The following is a 22,825-nucleotide window of genomic DNA, read 5'->3' as shown; positions in this document are numbered from 1 at the left end:
TATATACTCTGAACAGCAGTATAAAGGCGGTGCAAACAAGACAGGGACTGTAGGTTTGTTGTTAAGTAGAATCTGTTTGTAATTTTGAACTGGTACATTTTTAAAATGTAGCTCCAGCCAAAAAAATCTATTTTTAGGCTTTTTGGAAAACATAGGGAAGGGTTATCACCCCTGTAACATTTGTTTTGCTGTCTGTGCACCTCTTCAGAAGATTTCACCTCACTTTCTGTCCCAATGACAAATGTTTTTTGAAAATTTGGAGTTTTTAATGAAACAAGGATTGGTGATAAAGCATCAGTGAAGAGGAAACACGTTTTCCCATATTAACTCTTACAGGAGAGAATTTCCCTTCCTAGGGGTAGATTTCATCTCACTTCCTGTTGTCTCCTTCCGTTTGCAAGTAGGAGACGTTTGTAAGTTGGATGTTTAAAAGTAGGGGCCTGCCCTATATACTCTGCAGAAATTGGGGCCTTAGGTGTTGGTGTTGCCACAACACTGTAAGCCCTCACAGTTACTCTTGGTTTGAATGGGCCATGCTGTGAAATATTAGATCAAGAATTGTAATTACATGCCATTGTTGAACAGTGGTAGAAATATTGGGCCTTTGGTGGTGGTGCTGGTGCCACAACACTGTAAGTCCTCACAGTTACTCTTGGTGGGCGTTAGAACGGGCCCTGCTGTGAAATATTATATCAAGAATTGTAATTACATGCACCTGTTGAACAGGGGCAGAAAAATTGGGCCTTTGGTGGTGGTGGTGTTGCCACAACACTGTAAGCCCTCACAATTACTCTTGGTGGGCCTGTCCTGCATCCTTCCCAGCTGCCAGAAGAGTCACCCAGTGCGCAGTGAAAGATAGGTAACGTCCCTGTCCATGCCTGCTGGACCATGAGTCAGCGGTAATATGCACCTTACCGCTGACCGCCCTGTCCAGCGAGGCCAAGACATTGCCTTCCACATGCAGGTAGAGAGCCGGAATCGCCTTCTGTGAGAAAAAGTGGCGTTTGGGAACCTGCCACTGAGGAACCGCACATTCCACAAACTCACGGAAGGGGGTAGAGTCTAACAACTGAAAAGGCAGCAGTTGAAGTGCTAGCAATTTAGTCAAGCTAGCATTCAACCGCTGGGCATGTGGATGGCTGGGAGCGAACTTCTTTCGGCGGTGCAGCAGCTGGGGCAGGGGAATTTGCCTGGTACAATCTGACGTTGGTGTACCGATAGCAGATTGCCCGCAAGTACTTGGCTGTGACACACCTAACTCTACACCTTCATTCCTCTCAGTGCAGGTTTCAGAGAGGACTGAAGGTATAGTGGGGTTGGAGAACCCAGCTGATGAGGTCCGCTTTGTTCTTTGGTGTGGGTCTTTTAGGTACGCTTGTCAACGAACTGCATGGCAGGTCGACATGTGTCTGGTCAAGCATGTGGTGCCCAAGCGGGCGATGTTTTGGCCACGCGAGATACGCTTGAGACATATGTTGCAAATAGCAGCGGTGGGATCTGATGCACTTGTCTCAAAAAAGGCCCACACCAAAGAACTTTTGGAATAACGTGCAGAGACAGCAGCGCCCTGCACATGCGGAGCTCTGCGGTGTGATGCATTCAGTGTGCTGCCCTTAAGCTGGCCCCTGGAGGGCATCCTGCCTCATTGGAGATGTGCCTCCTCCTCCTCTCTCCTATCAGGCACCCATGTGGAGTCAGTGACCTCATCATCCCCTCCCTCCTCATCACTGGAGCAAACCTGGCAGTATGCTGCAGCTGGGGGAACATGACTGCCAGATTGATGTCCTTCTTGGGCACCCCCTCTCTCTGGGCTCACGTTACTGTCTTCCTCTAGTACCGTCATCGGAGCCTTTAAAACGCTGGGCATCCTCCTGGAACATGTACCCAACACTGTGGTCAAACAGTTCAGGGGACTCCTCAGGAGGACATGGTGGGGCTAGGAAGGGAGTGACTGATGCCATTGAGCCGAGGGAAGAGGCCGCGTTGGCAGCTGCTTTGCCAGACAAAGTACCCTGAGCCTAGGTGAGAGAGAATGAGGAGGATGAGGACGCCTTGGTCATCCACTCTACCAAGTCTTCCGCATGTTGCGGCTTACCACGGCCAGCTGCCGAAAAAAAGGACAAGCGTGTCTCACGGCCACGTGCTGATGAGGATGCACCATCTCCACGACCAGCACTGTTGCCTCTAGTCACAGAGCCTGCTTGCCCTCTTTTATTGGCTTGTGACTGCCTCTCCTTGTTCTGCCTTCCAGACATACTAATGGCTTGCAGTGAGATGTAGCTGCAAAAAGCTGGGATGTATATATATATACTGATACTGCAGCTAGCAGAATCAACTGCCTGTCTGTAGTATTATTAGTATGAGAACACCAGCAATTGTCTTCAGGGAGCTTAAGGTGCACACTGTGCAGAGGACACAGTACACTAACTGAAAATACGGCAGCTGCCTCCCTGTGGTACTAATAGGATCAGAAGAACACCACCAAATTTCTTCAGGTAGCTTTAGGTGCACACTGTGCAGAGGATACAGTACACTAACTGTAAATACTGTAGCTGCCTGCCTGTGGTACTAATAGGATCAGATAAACACCAGCAATTTTCTTCAGGTAGCTGTAAATACTGTAAAAACACCTGCCTGCCTGTCAGTAGGAAGAGAATAACAGGAACGGATCTAGCTATACTGAATACAGTATATATATATATATATATATATATATATATATATATATGTATATACACACACAACACCTAGGATGCATATATATACACACAATACACTAAGTGCAGCTAACTGACTGGCCTGCCTACTCTGTCTATCTCTCCGCCGCCGCAACACACTACACAAGGCCGCCACGCAGGCGCCCTTATATAGTGTGGGGCGTGTACTAAACCCCCTGAACCATAATTAGCCAAAGCCACCCTGGCTCTGGCCAATTACGGCTCTCTGTACAGACGGCGCTGTGACTGGCCAAGCATGCGGGTCATAGTGCATGCCTGGCCAATCATCAGCCAGTAATGCACTGCGATGCCGCAGTGAATTATGGGCCATGACGCGCCACTCGAATTTGGCACGAATGGCCCATAACGTTCGCAATTCGACAAACGGTCGAACAGGCGATGTTCGAGTCAAACATGGGTTCAACTCGAACTCGAAGCTCATCCCTATTGATAACACAGTTCTTGTACATGTGACGACCATAGTCCCAGGTTTGCAACATTGTAGTGTATCTCCCTGCATTTCTGGGTGACAATTTCTTCATATCACAAACAGAAATTTTCAAATAGTCTCTGATGGCGGTATCAATCCACTGCGCTCGCCTACATTGGATTTCAGCAATCAGAGTCTCTGGTACATATGGGTACAGGTAACCATATTCCTCAGCCACTTTTTACATCACAATGCGCTGTAGTTTGGATAACTTTGGTAGAAGTTTAGGGCCTCCACAGCCAGGTAACACTGGAGTACATGGAGCATACTTTACAGGATAGCCTGCGATTGTGTCTGGCTTTTGGGAGACGCTGGGGAATGAAGGGAATACTCGCACAGCAACATTAGTGATTTTAGTACAGTGAGCCCGATGCTCTTCTTCCAGAGAATTTGCCAGACAAGGGACATGAGAGGAGGAGGTGGGCAGTTTAGGCATATTACTGGGGGGTACAAGTGGATAAGAGAACATCCTCCTATACAGGCTCAAACAGCTGTTCAATTTCACTATCAGTCCATCTCTCCAAAGGACACAGTGTCAGAGAATAAATCAAGAAATTCTATCTGACAAGATATCAGAGTCTGACTCTGTAGAGAATTCCTCAGCCGGGAGTAGGTCAGACTTTAAACATGCAGCGGCAGACTTTCCTGACTCTACTCCCTTTGTGGCTACAGGTTTCACTGTCCCAACAGGCACACTGCTCTCATTCACATCTGGCTTAACAGGCTCAGCAGCTTTCTCCCTGGGAGGTTACATCATCAGGAAATCTAGGTGACCTCAACCGCGGCCGCGAGAGGTCACTAAGGCACCTGGCTTTGTAGTAGGCACAGTTGCAGTGGGCACGGCTGCAGAAGTGGACACCTCAGCAAAGAAAACAACCGTGGCAGCGACCTCAGGAGCTGGTTCCCTAGCATCAGTAGCAACACACCTACCCCACTTTACTTGCAGCACCCGTGGTGATAAGGCTAGCGAGACTACCTCCAGTAGCGATTCACTTCAGTGGCAGGTGATCCAGGGCCTGATATCTGTAGCCAGTCCTGAGCATAGCAGCCAAGTCACTTCATAGCCTCCCGCCGTGTACCTTTGGGGATGAAACGCACTCTGATGTCCATAATAGCTTCTTTCGGCCCAACAGGCCCAGGGCCAACACCCGGTGCAAAGACTTTCCAGTCAGCATTGGAAACTCCAAGGTACGCCATGCTTCTCTCTAGGTCTCGCAGCACATGGACCCAAGATGAGGGTGCGCACAACCGGTCTCCTCCTCTGTAGAGCAGTGACTCCTCCCCCTGCCAAGAGATTGGTCCGGCTGCTCAGCAGAAACTTCAACGCCTGCCTCTTTCTTCCAGCAGTGCGCCAAAACCCTTCTGGAGTCTGCCTTAACCCATTCAGCACTGGCGTAAAGTGACAAAAGACCAGGCTGACACTCTCCCAAGAGCAAAAAAACTTATTAGGTTCTTCCCCACGTGGTTTAAAAGAACAATAACACAGTCTCTGATGTACACAGACATTACTTGTCACTCTCCCACCGAGCCAAATGAAATTTCTGTGTACTTCTATTGGATACTAGCTACAGATCACAGAGACCTTCTCCATCCCTTATCTCTGTGGTCTACTGAAGGATCACTCTGCATTCATAGGTCTGGCTCCTGGCTCATGTGCACCATGAGTAGCAGCATCAGAATCATTTTTAGGTACACTGCAAAACTCGTGAAGGCAACTGGGCTAACTCTTTAGCAACCTAATGTGTGCTGATCCTCCCCTAGCTATTCTGATTGAACCTACTGAAAACGTTAAGGGGAAATGAGGGTGCGGAGCGGCTCGAGGAGAAGAAGATAGAAGACGCCTCAGAGAAGATGCTGGACGAGAACGCCGGAGGAAGAACCAGAAGAGCTAGAAGAACCAGAAGAAGAAGAAGATGAAGGAAGATAGAAGAAAGAAGAAGCATTTAAATAAAGGAATTGCCAAAAACTGTCTCTTGTCATTTTTAACATTTTTGACAGTTTTTTAGTGAAATGGTAGGGGTAAGTACCCCTTTACCATTTCACACAGGGGGGGGGGCGGGATCTGGGGGTCCCCTTGTTAAAGGGGGCTTCCAGATTCCGATAAGCCCCCCGCCCGCAGACCCCCACAACCACCGGCCAGGGTTGTGGGGATGAGGCCCTTGTCCTCATCAACATGGGGACAAGGTGTTTTGGGGGGCTACCCCAGAGCACCCTCCCAATGTTGAGGGCATGTGGTCTGGTACGGTTCAGGAGGGGGGGGCCGCACTCTCGTCCCCCCCTCTTTTCCTGCGGCCTGCCAGGTTGCGTGCTCGGATAAGGGTCGGGTATGGATTTTTGGGGGGACCCCACGCCGTTTTTTTTTTTTTTTTTTTTTTGGCGCGGGGTTCCCCTTAAAATCCATACCAGACCTGAAGGGTCTGGTATGGAATTTAGGGGGAACCCCACGTCATTTTTTAAAAAATTTTGGCCGGGGTTCCCCTTAATATCCATACCAGACCTGAAGGGCCTGGTATGGAATTTAGGGGGTCTCCCACGTCATTTTTTTTTTAAATTTTGGTTCGGGGTTTCCCTGTGGGGAATTCTCATGCCGTTTTTATCAATGAACTTCTATGTGTATTGTCGGCAATGCAATAGTCGCGGGTAGTTTTAAATGGGTTTTTTCTTTCAAAATGTCATTTTGCTGTCAGACTGTTCTAAACATGGGAAACATGCGCCCCTTTACAGGCATACTATAGACACCCCCCAGGTACGAAATTTAAAGGGATATTACACTTTTATTGTTTGACTTTAAGCATTGTTAAAATCACTGCTCCTGAAAAAACGGCCGTTTTTAAAACTTTTTTTTGCATTGATCCATGCCCCCTGAGGCAGGACCCGGGTCCCCAAACACTTTTTATGACAATAACTTGCATATAAGCCTTTAAAATTAGCACTTTTGATTATTCATGTTCGTGTCCCATAAACTTTTTTCCTGTTCGCATGTTCTGGTGCGAACCGAACAGGGGGGTGTTCGGCTCATCCCTATTGGTAATAAATTGTGAAAGAAAAAAACACCACCAAAAGTCTATGGGGGTTGTACATTAGAAATGATGGAAATATAACTCCCAAGTTCACACGTAGATGAAATTCATCAAATCTGGCAGGTAAGTAGACAATGAAGGAACCACAGGTGAACAGAGGGTCTAGATAGGTGTCAGGGCCATCACCGGAACATCAAGAGGCTTACCGGAACTTAATGACTTGAAAAGACCTATGTCTTACAAGTCAAAAAGGCTTGTTGACCAACCGGTCTGGACAATATAACTCGTCAAATATCCTCAGCGTGCAATAGGAAGAGGGATAACAACACAGCTTCCACATCCACAAACAGTCCGACATAGGCCAAACAAATAATTCATATGCCATGCGAGGAATAAAAACTCACATAGCGTGATAACGTTAAAACACTGGTTTATTTAAATAATAAAAAATAGACTCACATATTAGAAGATCAAAGACAGCTCAAAACGTCAAATAGCGGTAAGCGTGAGGGATCCACCCGACATGTTTCAGCTAAGAAGCCGTCATCTGGGGCTTCTTAGCTGAAACATGTCGGGTGGATCCCTCACGATTCCCGCTATTTGACTTTTGGTGGTGGTTTTTTCTTTCACAATTTATTACCAATTTATATTTTGGACTTTTTTCTTCATATGGACTTAAGTGGTTGATCTGCCGAACCTTTACGGTTTTCTAGATATTATTATTTATAATTGGCAATTAAGATTTATATTTCATTTCAACTGTTGTTTTGAATTACACAGTGTCACTCTATTATGCACCCCATACCTTTGGTCATACAAGGTGTGATAAGGTTCTATTCATTGTTTGTATGCATGTATGACCTTTTGATTAATATATATAGCGCTACACTTTTATTTTTGTTTCGATTAAAAATGTTCGAATCGATAAATTTTGAATTGGTCAAATTGAAAACTTTAGATTTATTTTTTCGATTTGAATGTGGCAAAGTGAACAAACCACATTTGATTTGAATGTGGCAAAGTGAACAAAGTGAAAAAGAAAAATCTTCATCAAATGATTACAATGGCTTTAAACCACCTTTGGCTTAACAAAAACAGCATTATTTCTAAATGGTACTCTAATAACACACACAGTCTTTGATTTCAGAAATATGTTTACAGTTCGAATTTGACTGGGATTTGATGTAAAATTCTATTTGAATTTCAATTAGAATTTCGGAAATTCAGACAAATTTTTGGTAGACTTCATTTATACTGAGATATATCTGAATAACAAAAAATTTGTCTGAATATTTCTCACATGTCTACATTCCGCATCTATACAATCACCCGGTGCTAGGAGCAGCACTGGAGTATCAGTTGGGTCCACCAGATGTCCCCCTATACAGTATATCATGGGAGACTTCAATTGTTATTTGGACCTAGTCCTAGATCAAAATCCTCCTGTTATCGTGGTACGCAGCACTTTCTTCGCGCTTTTGAAAAAATGTATTGATGAGTTGCATTGGATTGATCCATGGCAGAGCAAATACCCAGGGGGAAAGCAATTCTCTTGTTTTTCTAAGTACCACTTGTCCTTATCCTGAATAGACGTGTGCATTTGCTCGGCAGAAGCTGACCAATATGTGTCAGAGATTAAAGGGGTTGTAAAGTCTCAGTGTTTTTCACCTTAATGCATTCTATGCATTAAGGTGAAAAACCTTCCCTGCTGCAGCAGCCCCCCCAGAGCCCCCCATTTTACTTACCTGAACCCAATTTTTCCAGCGATGAGAACGAGCACAGCAGCTCCAGTCGCTGTCTTGGGTCCTCATTGGACAGATTGATAGCAGCAGGAGCCATTGGCTCCCGCTGCTGTCAATCAAATCCAGTGACATGGAGCCGGGGGCAGGGCCGAGTCCTGCTGTTTGTGTCAATGCTTGCAGCAGCAAGACTCGGAAGTGCGCCCGCTCGAGTGTCCCCATGAAATGCGGGTTTCCGTGGGGGAACTTGAGAAGAGGAGGAGTGCCGCTGAGGGACCCCAGAAGAGGAGGATCAGGGCCACTCTGTGCAAAACTCTTGCACAGAGGAGGTAAGTATAATACGTTTGTTTTTTAAAACAAACCTTTAGTATCACTTTAAATACGCCATCCGAGGCATCTCTGACCATTCCCCATTAATCACCTACTTTGCGATTTAGCCTTCTTCGACTCTGTCTAGGGCCCCTTGGAAGTTGAATACCTTCTGGCTAGATTTATTTCCATCCCATACACAGATTGTAACCAAAATTGCTGAATTCTGGCATACTCATAGGGGTCACGCTAGTGTTGGTGCTGTTTAGGAGACCTTTAAAGCTTTCCTTTGTGGATTCTTTAATCCCACTTTGAGTAAAGTGTTTATTTGGGTAGTGGGAGGTAGAGCTTGAGAGGCAAGCCATGGGTCATTGGTAATTGGTGACCTCTGATCTACCCTAGTCAAGGCAGGCCCGGAGCTAGGAATGAAATGGATAAGCGCAGGGCATACATGACAGGGTGGAAGGGGAAGCTTACAGCGTGGGGTTAATTGTGTATAAGTGGTAAAGTTATAGTGCTTACCTGATTGGTTGAAGAGATGGGGTGATTGGGAGGAGTGTAAGAGTATAGTTTGCAGGCATAGGTGTGGCAAATTCAGTTAGAGAATTGAAGTCATCAGATGAATGCCCACCCTTCCTCCCTCCTTTTTTGTTTGGTTACTTTGGGTTGGTGGTAGTTTGTAGCAGGTTTGGGGTCCTTGAAAGGGTGGAAAATCTGGTGTTTTGGGAAAGAGGTGGGGAACCATTTTTGGTATGGTGTCCTCTAGTTGGTTGTCCAATAATAGTGACCAGGTCATGGTAGACCGGTAATGTGTCTGAGGTCAGCTGGGATTGCCCCCGAGGCAGTGTCTTGCGGCTGGGGGCATATCTTAGCTAGTGGGTGCCTCAGACACAATGTTTCAGTAATAAGGTAGCTTTAAGGACTTCCAACCCAAGTTGACCTGTAATGTAATGTTGTTTATTCCTAGGTTGTTTATAATAAGAGGCCTTGCGTCCATTTAATCTCACTTTGAGTAAAGTGTTTTATTTAGGTAGTGCGAGGTAGAGCTTGAGATGCAGGCCAGGGGTCATTGCTAATTGGTGACCTCTGATCTACCCTAGTCATGAATATCTAAATGATTGATCTCTGATAACATGCTTTGTGTTGATACTTAGTGATTGTACAGTGAGGATGCTCTTATTTGCACTGTTTGCTTTTTCTTTTCTGTAATCTGGAAAGAAATGTGAATGCACCAAAATTGTATTGCTTTGGAGCCTGTACTGCTTATTTTATATTTGTTAAATAAAGTTTGTTTTGACATAAAAAGAGAGTTTTACCACCAGCGCCCATAAGACAAAGTACTCACCAGTTGCCATAGGAAATGCAGCAATGATAAAAAAAAAGTAGGAAGATGCATAGTGGTATCAAAGGCGCTGTTCAACTGTTATTGTTCTATACGATGCTATACAAGTTCACTCGAACCTTAGGTCTAATATTTCTTGTTGCTTGAACATTTAGCAGATGATGTGCTGCTTAGGGACAACAGCACCTGTAGCTGGCAGTGCATGGGCATGAATATCTGCATCAGAGCATTGGTATAATTTGGTAAGTAAATAAGATGTTATATTAACCTTTCTGCCATTTCGTGCAGTCACCAGACAGACCTGAAGAAGTCTAAAATATGAAATGCGTTCATTTCTAGCCAAGTCCTTTTTTAAGCTTGGAAATATGTTTGGGAAGGGTTAAAACATCTGTCAGTATCTCTGAGCCCCCATCAAGGCTATTCACCTCCTCTGTACCTGGTGACTATTTTTTGCCATGATAGGAAGTGATAGGAATCCAAATCTAAATACACTCATAACAGCAAGAGAAATAGAGAGGAAATCTGCCTATAGGGAACCTGTTCCAAATACCAGTATCTAAGAGGAGATCTCCCTTGCTTTGGAGAAATTTCCTCTCATTTCCTGTTGGTGTCTGAAAGTGAAAATAAATCTGATAAACAGGACACAGATAAAACAAAGAAAATTGCCATTTCTTTTTCCTTACTCTATCCAGAATGGAAAAGGAATAAAAACAGTTTTGGCCAGAGATACACCTTCAATAAATGTTTTACGCACTGTGCCACTTTTGTGTTCATTTTACCTGAACAATGCAAAGTATAGCTGCAAAAGTGGAGTCTCCATTACATTGCCATGAAGAGTGAGGATGATCTGTTGAAGTTGGCCTCTAGCACATGGGAGTGAGTTATTTGGATTCAGCAGCAAGTAAAAGGAGAGGCTGAAATTGGATAGGCAATTGTTACGGTTTAATAACTTAAATGTGTATAAAGACATTGGAACCCAGTAAGTGCTTTGATTTAGTGCTTGTGCACACTGCAACTCAAAAACGCCTGTTTTACAGGCCTTCAATGTTCTTTTTTCTCTGCCTCTAAATGCCCCTCTGTTTTAGCCTTTGTGTCCATGTACAGGCGTTTACAGGTGTTTCAAAGCAGAAAAAAGAACCCATCACTTGCGCATTCTGAAGTGGAGAGTTTGTGCTGAAAAAATATGCAAATGCACATAAACACGCGTTAACGCCAGATGTGTTGATACGCGTTTGCACGTTAATACATTCTCATAGCTCCCAACTGTCCCTGATTTCGAGGGACTGTCCCTGATTTGGAGCAATGTCCCTCTGTCCCTCTTTCCTTCTCATTTGTCCCTCATTTTGGTCTGATCCATATAGTATGTAAAATGCACTTTTTATCTTTCAAAAAGTGTTTCCCAGTGCTAAACCTTTCATCCAATTTTTAAATTGCTGCATTTGTACATTTTAAAAGTCAATATAAAGAAATAGTAGTGGTAAAAAAAAAGTCCCTTGTGGATTTAATTAATTTTTTGTGTGTTAATTCTCCTATAAGGGGGTGTGGCAGGGGACGTGTCCTATGTCTACATACGTTTGCTAGTAGGTGTCCCTCATTCCCATCTCAAAATGTTGGGAGGTATGCATTCTAATGGCCAGAATAAATTAACATTCTGGCCAAAAGAATTAATTAATCCTGAACGCACACAAACTGAAGCACACAGAATCTCGTGCAGCTCTGCATAGAACACCAATCAGCTTGCAGATTTTATTGTCAAAGCTTAAGTGAGCAAGCTGATGTTTCGTTACAAATTCGTTTTCGGACGAAATTTTGGCTTATTCGTTCATTCAGAAGCATCCGAATGAACGAAAGGCTCTTGACGAATACATACAAAAATGAATTGTCAGAAAGAACGAAAATCCAAAAGAACGAAAATCCAAAAGAACAAAAAACAATTTAACCTACGAGTTTAACGAATCTATTACATTCGGATAATTTTGTTTTTTGCATTTTCTTTTATTAAATAAATTATTAAATGTTATTATAATTTTTATTATTTTTATTATTATTTTTTTATTATTATAAACTATTAAATTATAGGTAAAATAGCTGAAGTCAGTAATTCTTCTATTCAGGTCTCTGCGCCATAGCAGCTAATTTGGGATAGATTAGATTCACATTATTATTGGAATTTCCTTTCAAATTTGGCTAAAGTAACTGTTAGTGAACCTAACGATTACGAATGCATCTGAAGTTACGAATAATCTGAAGTAACGAATGCCGCATCTACATGAATGGAACGGAACGAATACGAATGCATCTGAAGTTACAAATGACCCGAAGTTACTAATGCCGATCATAACGAATGATCCGATAAACTAAAAAAACAAACAAACAAACAAATGAAACAAAAACAAAACTAAACAATTTTTTTTGGTAGTGCTCATGTCTACTGATGTTAGAAGCTGATTGGTTACTATGCACAGTTGTACCAGATTCTGTATGCTCTGTTTTTCGTAAATCCCCCCCTATTGATTTACATAGGATTAATATGAAACTTTAATAATTACAAGCTTCAACTACTGGTACTGCTATTAGTATTACAAAAGGAAGACAACGGAACTTCTCCTTCCTTACATATAGAATTTTATACCAGCAGAATAGCAGTTCATAAGAGATTGTAGAGCAAGTGTAACTATAGTATTAATGAGGGGTTTGCCATGATTGTCTCACTTAAAACAGTCTTACCTTCAGACTTTTGGCAAATGAATCCTTTCTTCAGTTCACAGTCTTCTTCGGTCCAGGTCCCAGCATCCAATACTGCACCCACCTTCATAGCCACACAGTCAGTCTACAAGGAAACATTACCATGGGCAGGATTACCAAAGGCAAAAAAAGCCTTAAAACATGAATTTAGTCATCACAACTAAGGATTGGTACAGTGCAATATATTACATTTTGGTTCTTCGGTTTAGATAAACTTTAATGGAATCCGATAATAAAAAAAACACGTAAGATTCAATTGCTAATGCTGTGCAGAGGCGTAACTAGAACCTTCGGGTAGACATGTGTAGAACGAAAAAAATTGTTTTGTTTCGATTCGTTGTTTACATAAATTTGTTTTGTTAAATTCATTTAACCCGTTTAATTCATTTTCGGGAATTTGTTTCGTTTATACGATTCGAATTCTAATAGTTTTCAAATTCATTTAGAATAGTATTCTAATTTGAAAAGTTTTCCAATTTCCAAAGAGAATAAAATAGAATAGAAAATAAAGGAATGGAGGGGGAGATGGGCGGAGCCTAGCGGAGCAGACATGCATTGTTAGAGCTCCGCACCGCTGAGGAGAGAAGAGAAGGACAAAGCGGAGCCTGCAGGCTCAAAAGGTATCCATTTGAACCTTTTTGCCCCAGGGAACAAACTGTGAAAGTTTGGGCAGGAAATATGGTACTGGGAGGAAACCGTGGCAGAAATAAAAATCACCTCACAAAGAGCTCACAGGCACTCACTGCAACTAAAGCAGCTCCAGTCACCTCACAAGATACAGCATCAGGGCGCTCTCACAGACAGAAAATGTCACAGCAAGACTCTCCATTTGAGTCAGATACAGAACAAATCCTCTCACAAACTTCTCCACAAGACTCCTCAGCATCCCCAGTAATATTATTACAATTTGAAAAGATGCTTCATAAGGCTTTAAAACAAACCTCAGACCAAATAACAAAAAGCCTAACCAAAGAAATAAGAGAGCTGGGAAACCGCACCGCAGCCTTAGAAATAAAAATGGATGAAATTGAAATTACAACCCAAGTAAATATAACAGAATTGGAACAATTAAAAGAAGATAATTTAATACTTCAAACTAAGCTCGAAGATTACGAAAATAGAGCCAGACGTTCAAACTTGCGCATAAGGGGAATACCTGAAACTGTGACAGACCTGCAATCTACTATTACTGCTCTATTACAAGAACTAAAGCCAGATATCCCTATTGAACGTTTAGAACTGGACAGAGTACACAGAGCCCTCACAGCCAAAAAGAAAGATGGACCCCCACGTGATATAATCACAAAATTTCATTATTACAGAACGAAAGAACAAATACTAATTGCTGCAAGAGAAAAAAAAGGAACTTAATTTTCAAGGACACAATTATCAAATTTTTGCTGACCTATCCCAACTTACTATTACTAAAAGACGATCCATGAAACCCCAACTAATGGAACTGCAACGCCACAACATTATGTATCAATGGGGCTTCCCCTTTTCAGTCAGATTTAACTACCAAGGTACAATTTACAGAAGCAGATCAGCAGATGAACTACAACAAACCCTTTTAAAATTAAATCTGACAGAACCCACAAGCAGCAACTCTCCCACACGCAGAAGAATGGCATCATCTTCACCTTCAGGCAGCACTCAGAAAATTTCAGAACAAAATGGGAATCATCATTCTCACAAAAGAGGCCGTTATGCCACATCATCCATGGACCAAGAAGATTCAATGGACTGACATCCTAATTCCTGATATCTCTTCATTTATTATACTAAGAGATGGTTCTCTATAAAAAACCTGTATTTATAACTGAATGTAACTGCATTCTGATAGTCACACACTGTGTGGGATCATGTTACATTCCAGTTATATTTCTTATTGCTTCTGATTCATATAGCCTTAGAATATATAAGTGAAATAAGGAAATTCTTGTTCAGTTATATATTATCAGGTAATAACAATAGATTTATTACTTTTTAGGACAAATATGTTCAATAATCCAGAAGTAATGGAAGCTTTTTCTTTCTTTTCTTAAAACAAATATATTATTACCTAACTAGTTCCTAGAATTATGTTTTTGTTTATTCTAATCTGAAGCAATACAACCTCAATTTTATGAGTTAACATATCTAAACAGTTACATATGAATAAAATATGTAATTGTTTACTCTAAAAGGGTTAAAATCCCAAAATAATTCAAACTATCTTCATCAATACCAAAGTTATTAACAGTACCTTTCTAACTGAATTATTTAGCCTAGGGCAAGACTAACCATTTACAACCACCCTGGAATAAATAATTTCAACAAAAACTATATTCTGCACTCCAATTAATGAAACATCATTTTGATGTCTTTTGACATAGCACTTCTCTCCTGTAAGCGGAAGATCCGTGTACCCCCATTAGCCCTCCTCATTCTCCCAACCATATTATGTGGGAGTGTGACGAAGGCACTTATTCCCCTGAGAGAGATATTTACTCTCTTTCACGGGTAAATTGTGATTACTTGCAAAAAATAATTGATACAATGTATCATCTAATCTCATATGTTTTTTATTTACTCTTTACTCCAGAATTCACTGGTTTCTTTTCTATCTATTCATCTCTTCAGTCCACACAGGTTGATCTGCGCAGTCAGCTCTGCATAACAAAAAGTAAGTCAAAACTATTTGATCTGTTGCCATGGCACCACTGAATATACTTTCCTTGAATGTTCAGGGAATAAATGTCCCTCAAAAAAGGACCAAAGCCTTCCGTACTTTTCATAACAAGAAGGCTCACATAGTATGCCTCCAAGAAACACACTTCACCAAAGATTCTACTCCAAAATATATTTCTCCTTTTTATCAACAAATTTACACGGCTTCTGCCTGTACCAAGCAAAGGGGAACTCTAATTGCATTTCACTGATCCACACCATTCACCTTATCATCAGAAATTAAAGACCCAGAAGGTAGATACCTGATACTCATGGGTTATATAATGGATACAGCAATCACGGTGATTTCCTACTACGCTCCTAACAAACAACCTACACCATTCCTCTCACATATATTACAAGTGATTAATACACACAAAATAGGAACAGTGATAATGTGTGGGGATTCGAACCAGGTCCTCCTCCCATTTCTAGATAAATCACCTTTTACACCATCCAAAATAACCTCTAGATTACCTTTTTCTCAACTTCTTTCCAAATACAATCTGGTAGATTCGTGGAGAGAAAGTAACCCAATGAAAAAGAAATTCACTTATTTCTCGCACCCTCATCAAACCTTCACCAGAATAGATCATATTTTTCTAACAATAGGAATGATACCAGAAATTATTGCATCAGATATAATTCCGATTCCGTGGTCTGACCATAATGCAGTATACACTACTATAGCCTCAGCCATACCAAAAGCGCATGACCCAACGTGGTACTTACCGGACATAATGCTCAAACACCCACTACATCAGATGGCCATTGAACAAGCTTTAAAGGAATACATATCAATTAATAATACAACAGACATCTCCCCAATAACACTGTGGGAAGCTCATAAGCCTGTCTTGCGTGGTACAATACAAAGACAAATGGCACTATTTAAACGGGAACGCAAAAATCTAGCAAAAAAAAATAGAACTCAATTTTAATGCAGCCTACATATCATTTCAAGATAATCCATCTCAGAGTACAAAATCTCATCTGGAAAAATCTAGATTGGAATACGGTCTATTTCTCACTGAGTCAGTTGATAAATCCCTCAAACGCTCCAAACACAATTTCTACATGAATACAAACAAACCAGGTACATATTTGGCTCGGGCATTAAATTCAACTAACAAATCTTTCAAACCAATACGTTTGAAATTATCAAAAAATGTTTACACTTGTAATCCAGTTAAAATAGTCCATAAATTTCACTCACATCTCGCAACTTTATACAAGACAAACAATGAATTTAATCCTACAGAGGCTGAATCCTTCTTCTCAAAAATAACCTTACCTGAGTTATCTCAGAATCAAAAAAGCAGTTTGGATGAGCCTATAACTATAGATGAAGTTGCTAACGCCATAAAAGACCTAAAACTTAACAAAAGACCAGGCCCAGACGGCTACTCGGCTTTATACTATAAAACATTCTCAGAAATACTCTCTCCCATTCTCACTGAAACTTTTAACAAACTTCTAGATGGACATTCTTTTCGGCAAGAAACACTACTGGCAATTGTTTGTATGATCCCAAAACCCCTTTCTGATGATACTTCCTGTGTGAATTATCGGCCTATCTCTCTGTTAAACTTCGATATTAAATTATTAGCAAAAATAATAGCAAAACGCCTCAATAGCATTATAGGAAACTTAATACATAGAGATCAAGTAGGCTTCATGCCAAATAGACAGGCAGGCGATAATACACGCAGGGCAGTGTTATTGGCACATATTGCTAAAAAACGGAAAATCCCTTTATGTTTTCTATCTCTCGATATTAAGAGGGCATTTGACACAGTATCCTGGCAATATATGCAATATTCATTACAAAAATGGGGTTTTGGACCCCACTTTTTAACATGGATCAAAGCATTATATAATAAACCCAAAGCCTATATAAAATATGCTGGATACAAATCTGATGCCTTTAACATCGAAAGAGGTACCCGACAGGGTTGCCCATTATCTCCCTTATTATTTGCCCTTATACTCGAACCCATGGCCCAATACATCAGAACAAACCAAACTATAACTGGCATTGAAGTAGGAGGTATTACACACAAATTATGTATATTTGCAGACGATATATTACTTTTTCTATCATCACCACAGGTCTCTGGTCCTAACTTAATACCAGCTCTTGATGGATTTGCAGCCCTATCCGGCCTTATGATTAATCCTAAGAAATGCCTAGTGCTTAATATTTCACTCACAAACATGGAATTGATCCCGGCTAGGGCTGCACTCCCATTCACATGGGCAGAAAAATCAATCCCATATCTTGGAATTCATTTAACAGCATCTCATTCTGACTTATTCTCAACCAATTATCCTCCTGTATTAAGACAGATCATAAATCTAATTAAACAATGGTCGCAACTTCCTTTATCCTGGATAGGGAAGATTAATGCAATCAAAATGACTATTCTACCCAAATTGCTTTATCTATTCAGAGTCCTATTCAGAGTCCTCCCTATTCCAATTCCTTCCTATTTTTTGAGAATAGTACAAAAAAGAGCAACTTCGTTTATATGGGGCTCTTCTAAACCACGTATACCTATACACACACTACATCTTCCCAAAAATAAAGGAGGCCTAGGATACCCTAATTTTACTAACTACTACAGAGCAGCACATTTGGCCAGTCTGTCCAAATACCATGCAAAACAGGAAATCCCATTATGGGTATTTATAGAGGCTTCAGAAAATGACCCTCTATTAATATCAAATTTATTATGGCTCGATCCTAAAGACCGCTTTAAAATTCATAATCCCATAACTAAACACTTCTTATCTCTCTGGGATAAACTAAAAACCAAATATCAGTTACAATCTCCACACAATCCTCCCCTTTCTTTTATCAGAAATCCGGCCTTTTATCCGGCATGGATCTACCCAAATTCTTTTAAAGCTTGGACAACATCAGGCATTCAGACACTAAATGACTTCATAGCATCTAAATCATTCCTTTCATTCCCATCGCTTAGAGAAAAATATGATCTACCAAACTCTGAGATATTTAGATATCTCCAAATCAAAACTTTCTATACACCATTCCTAAAGGGGGATACACCATTATCCTAATTATCCATTTTTGAATCAATCTGTACAAAAGATCCATTTGCTAAAGGTACAATTTCATCACTTTATAATCAATTATATGGAGTAGCAAATCTTAATAGACCCTCTTACGTTCAGAGGTGGGAGGAGGACCTGGGACGAACTTTAGAAGACACGGACTGGTCTAACATATGGCTCACATCTAAGTCATCTTCACCCAACATCTTAGCACTGGAGACAAATTATAAAGTCCTAACTCGCTGGTACCTTGTACCCGCTAGAGTGGCAAAATATTCACCTAATACCTCAGCTCTTTGTTTTTGAGGATGCCCAGAAATAGGCACATATTTACACATATGGTGGACGTGCCCAGTAATCCAAACCTTCTGGAAGGAAGTCTTCGTGATTGCATCTAAAATATTTAAAAAAATAATACAACCAGATCCATATTTAACTTTACTTAATCTAAAACTGGAATGGTTAACACTCTCTCAATTCAAACTTATGATCCAACTAATAACGGCTGCAAAACAAACAGTGGCCAAGGCATGGAAATCTCCTACATTGGTACTAGCAGAAACAATTCACAGAATGAATAATACAATGTCCCATGCTAAGATGGTAGCCATCGATCAAAATCAAATTCCAAAATTTGAAAAACTTTGGCATCCTTGGATAAAACAACAGTTCCTGTCAAACTTCAATGACTCTGTCCTGTTGCCATGGTAACAGATTAAATGACTTACAGAGACACCCATTCTAAGGCTTCAAAGAGAACTAAAAAGAATAATAAACTGACGAGCGGGACAACCTTGTGGACCATACCTCTACCTTTCAACCCTTTTTCTTCTTTCTCTTTCCTTTTCTCCACCTTACGATTAAAGCTCATTATCAGAATTTATTTGACCTATATACACTCTACTTGTAAACAATATGTATAGTAGGTATAAATCATTTAAATACCTACAAAAGTAACTAAGGAAATGATATATATCTTTAATTTAGGTTTACGTGAACCCAATGTTTAATATTTGAAATTTCATGACATTTACCTATATAAACCCTACTGTAAAACAATGAGCTTACTTTATAGATCCTTGTAAACTTACTTTATGTATCTTTATAATATTGTATACTCAATAAACTTCTTTTGACAAGGAAAATAAAGGAATGGAAAAGAGAAAAAAATTGAATAGAAAAGAATATAACAGAAAATAAAAGAATAGAATATAATAGAGTAAAACAGAACAAAATAGAATAGTAAATAAATGAACAGAATAGAATGGAATAGAATAGAATAGAATCAAATAGAATAGAATAGAAAAAAAGAATAGAATAAAATAGAAAGAATATAACTATCTTCTGAAATGCCAAGAGAAAAAAAATAGAATAGAAAATAATATAATTAAAAAAAAACATAGAATAGAATAGAAATTCGAATTTAAACAGAATAGAAGAGAATAGATTAGAATAGAAAATAACAGAATAGAATAGAAAGAATATAACCATCCTCCTATTCTAATCTATTCTTTTCTATTCTATTCAAAACAAATTGATTCTTTTTGAATTTTGGGAAATGGCTATATTCTTTCTATACTATTCTATTGTGTTTTTAACGCTATTCTTTTTCTCTTTGTTTATTCTAGTCTATCCTTTTCTATTCTATAATTTTCTATTCTATTCAAGATTTGAATTTCGGAAGATGGTTATGTTCTATTCTATTCTGTTGTGTTGTTTTATTCTATACTATTCTGTTATTTTCTATTCTATTCTGTTCTAATCTATTCTTTTCTATTCTATTCAAATTCAAATTGGTTCTATTTGAATTTGGGGAAATGGTTATATTCTTTCTATTGCATTATATTGTATTGTATTCTATTATACTGGTTTTCTAATTCTATTCTTTTCTATTCTATTATAGTGTATTCTATTCTTTTTTATTATTTTCTTTTCTTATGTATTCTAATTCGAATGTATTCAAATTTATTCTATTTGAAATTCAAATTTCAGAAGATGGTTATATTCTTTTTGTTTTATCCAATTTTTTTATTCTATTCTATTCTAATCATTTTTATTCTATTCTATTTTGTTCTGTTTTACTATATTCTATTCTTTTATTTTCTGTTATATTATTGTCTATTCTATTATTTATATTCTATTCCTTTATTTTCTATTCTATTTTATTCTCTTTGGAAATTGGAAAACTATTCAAATTCAAATACAAAAACTGTTCGAATTGATCCGAAAGTTATTCGAATCTATTCGAATTCGAATGGCGTACAATTTTTTTTCTGTTTTTTTGGATTCCTTGAAATTTGGAAACTCGAATACATCTTAATTTTCCAAAAACAAAAATTTGTCTGAATTTAAATTCTGAACGAAATGAACGGCACATGTCTACCTTCAGGGCCCCGGTGCAAGAAACCATGAAGGGCCCCCCTAACCCCCAGCTGTGGCCCTTCCCACTGATCCCGAGGCCCTTTACTTCTGTGGCAGGGCCTTTTATTATGATCCTGTAGCGGGACCCTTTCTGCAGTGGGCCCCCTTCTTGCTGTCTTGGTGCTGCCCCATGGTGGCAGAACGCCAGGGCCCAGTCACAAGGGTGACCTTTCCTACCCTGGTGGTTCAGTAGTTTTTATTTTTATTGTTTTATCTAGGGGCAGCAGAACCTAGGTCAGTCATGGTAGGTTGTCAGGTGTAATTAATACTTTGTTGACTCTCATGGGACTTCTGGTTCAGCCTTCTCTGGATCCCCTTCCCCCATGACAGGTCCTCTGCCCCCTCCCACTGGCTGGTGTATGGCTCAGGAACAGGATGGCAGGGCCGACTCAGTGATGGGGGCAGCTTACCAATCTCTAATCCCTTAATTTAAAACAGGTCCTATTTACCTATCCCACTGACCAGTGAGAGGTTCGGGGACAGGAGGGCAGTTCAGGCTCAGTGACAGGGGGCGTGATTACTAATCTCTAATCCCCTCCTCCATGACAGAACCTCTTTATCCCTTCCACTGATTGGTATAAGGCTCAGGGACAGAAGAGAGTGGGTTCAGTGACAGGGGGGTGGGGTTACCAGTCTCTTAATCCCCTCCCCCATGCCAGGTCCTCTTTCCCCCCTCACTGATTGGTATATGGCTCAGGGACAGAAAGGCAAAGCAGGCTCAGGGAAATGGCATGGGTTACTGTAACGAGCCCCTTGCTCACTCGGTTCCACTCTCCTGACACTCCTCTGCGGCTATAGAATCAGACTGCAGATTGCAACATCTGATGGTTCGGTCATCTGATGCTCCAGGGCTAGAACTACAGCTATGTGCCATTCTAATCCAGTTGTGTAGCTCAGAACAAACACCAGGCAGGCTGTATGTAAGTTCAACCAGGAATCTCTTTTATTGAAAAATACAGGCTCTTTTATACAATAAAAGAGGAGGTGCGTACCTCCGGCTCATATTACTCTGAACATACACCTGTGACCAGAAACCTAATTAACATGGGCTAATTAACTAATCCCTTTAGACAGCCTAGATGACTCAGACATGACCTTTAGGCCAGACTGGCCATCTTGTAGCTCAGAAAACCCAATCAACATTATCACAATAGCAGAGTTAATTAACACAAACAACAATGGGGATCTAATGACTCTTAGATCCCATACTAGAGACTTATTTACAATACACATTCTAGCAGGCAACAGACAGACAGGTGGCTGAAATTGACATCAGCATCTCCTAACAGTATTTGTCCCAGCATTATGAATCAGCCACTATTTCTAATATGGCAAATCCAGGGTCCCCAGAGTCAGTGTGTCCTGGGGGACCAGGACCCGAATCCACAGTAATACCACCTCAAGGGTCCCCAGGCATACAGCTCACAAAGAGCACCATTCCCCCAAATGCCAGGGCCCACGATCGATCGGCAAGAGGCTAGCATTCAGTCCCCTCCAAAAGTCTCTCTCCCGGCTAGGTCTGTCACATTTCTCCCCTTTCGGCAGGAGACTAACACAGGAGGAGACCCCAGACGGGTTGACTCCGAAGTTAGTCAGTAGTTCCTTTCCTCTAATGCCTGTACCCACACAGTACCCCAAACAAATTGTTCCAAACAAAGCATTACTCACCCAGCCAACCTCTGCCTCTCTCAGAGAACATATCTGCCGCTGGGGAGAGGCCTGGACTGGCCCTTCTCCCTGGAGTCCTTTCTGCCATTGGAGAGAAGACAGGATGTCTGGGCTCACTCCATCATGCTGTTGGGAATCTGGGCTGACTGCCCAGCATCCCTGGGGTATACAGGTGGAGACTGAAGTCCCATCCACCTTCACAGGAGATCCATCCTCTGTTAGTTGAGGGCAGAGTCCAGCAGTACTTGGCCCTGTTGCCAGCCCTTCTGCTGGAAACCCTACACCATCTGCTCCGACTAATTGTTGGGGAGGGAGGCCGACTGCCCCGCCTCCCTGGAACTCTGTAGTTGTTGCCGGTGCTGGGCAGAGGTTGGTAGCACTCTGCCCTGTTGCCAACACTTCTGCTGGGGACTCCGCATCCTCCGCTCCAGCTAACCGTTGGGGCAGGAGGCTGGCTTCCTCCACTCCCAAACTGTGTAGCTGCCATTGGGGAGGTGAGCCGGCTGCTTCCTTTTCCATTCCCTCATCTGGATGTTGGGACGATATGTCTGTGGTACTGTCTCCCAGGTGCACAGATCTTTGCTGGG

At 41.1% G+C, this 22,825-nt stretch overlaps 1 protein-coding gene across 2 annotated transcripts in view; it reads right to left on the bottom strand.

Moving 5' to 3' along the window:
* Positions 1-22,825, bottom strand: part of LOC141144246 (macrophage mannose receptor 1-like) — a 246,203-nt gene that overhangs the window by 81,404 nt on the left and 141,974 nt on the right. For both annotated transcript variants that reach the window (XM_073629729.1, XM_073629727.1), the window contains exon 23: positions 12,345-12,447. In XM_073629729.1, the coding sequence (XP_073485830.1) occupies positions 12,345-12,447 (103 nt within the window). The remainder of the gene's footprint in view (positions 1-12,344; positions 12,448-22,825) is intronic.

The sequence above is a fragment of the Aquarana catesbeiana genome, linkage group LG05 (assembly GCF_042186555.1).
Source record: "Aquarana catesbeiana isolate 2022-GZ linkage group LG05, ASM4218655v1, whole genome shotgun sequence".
NCBI lineage: Eukaryota > Metazoa > Chordata > Amphibia > Anura > Ranidae > Aquarana > Aquarana catesbeiana.
This window is presented reverse-complemented; position numbering and strand designations above follow the sequence as displayed.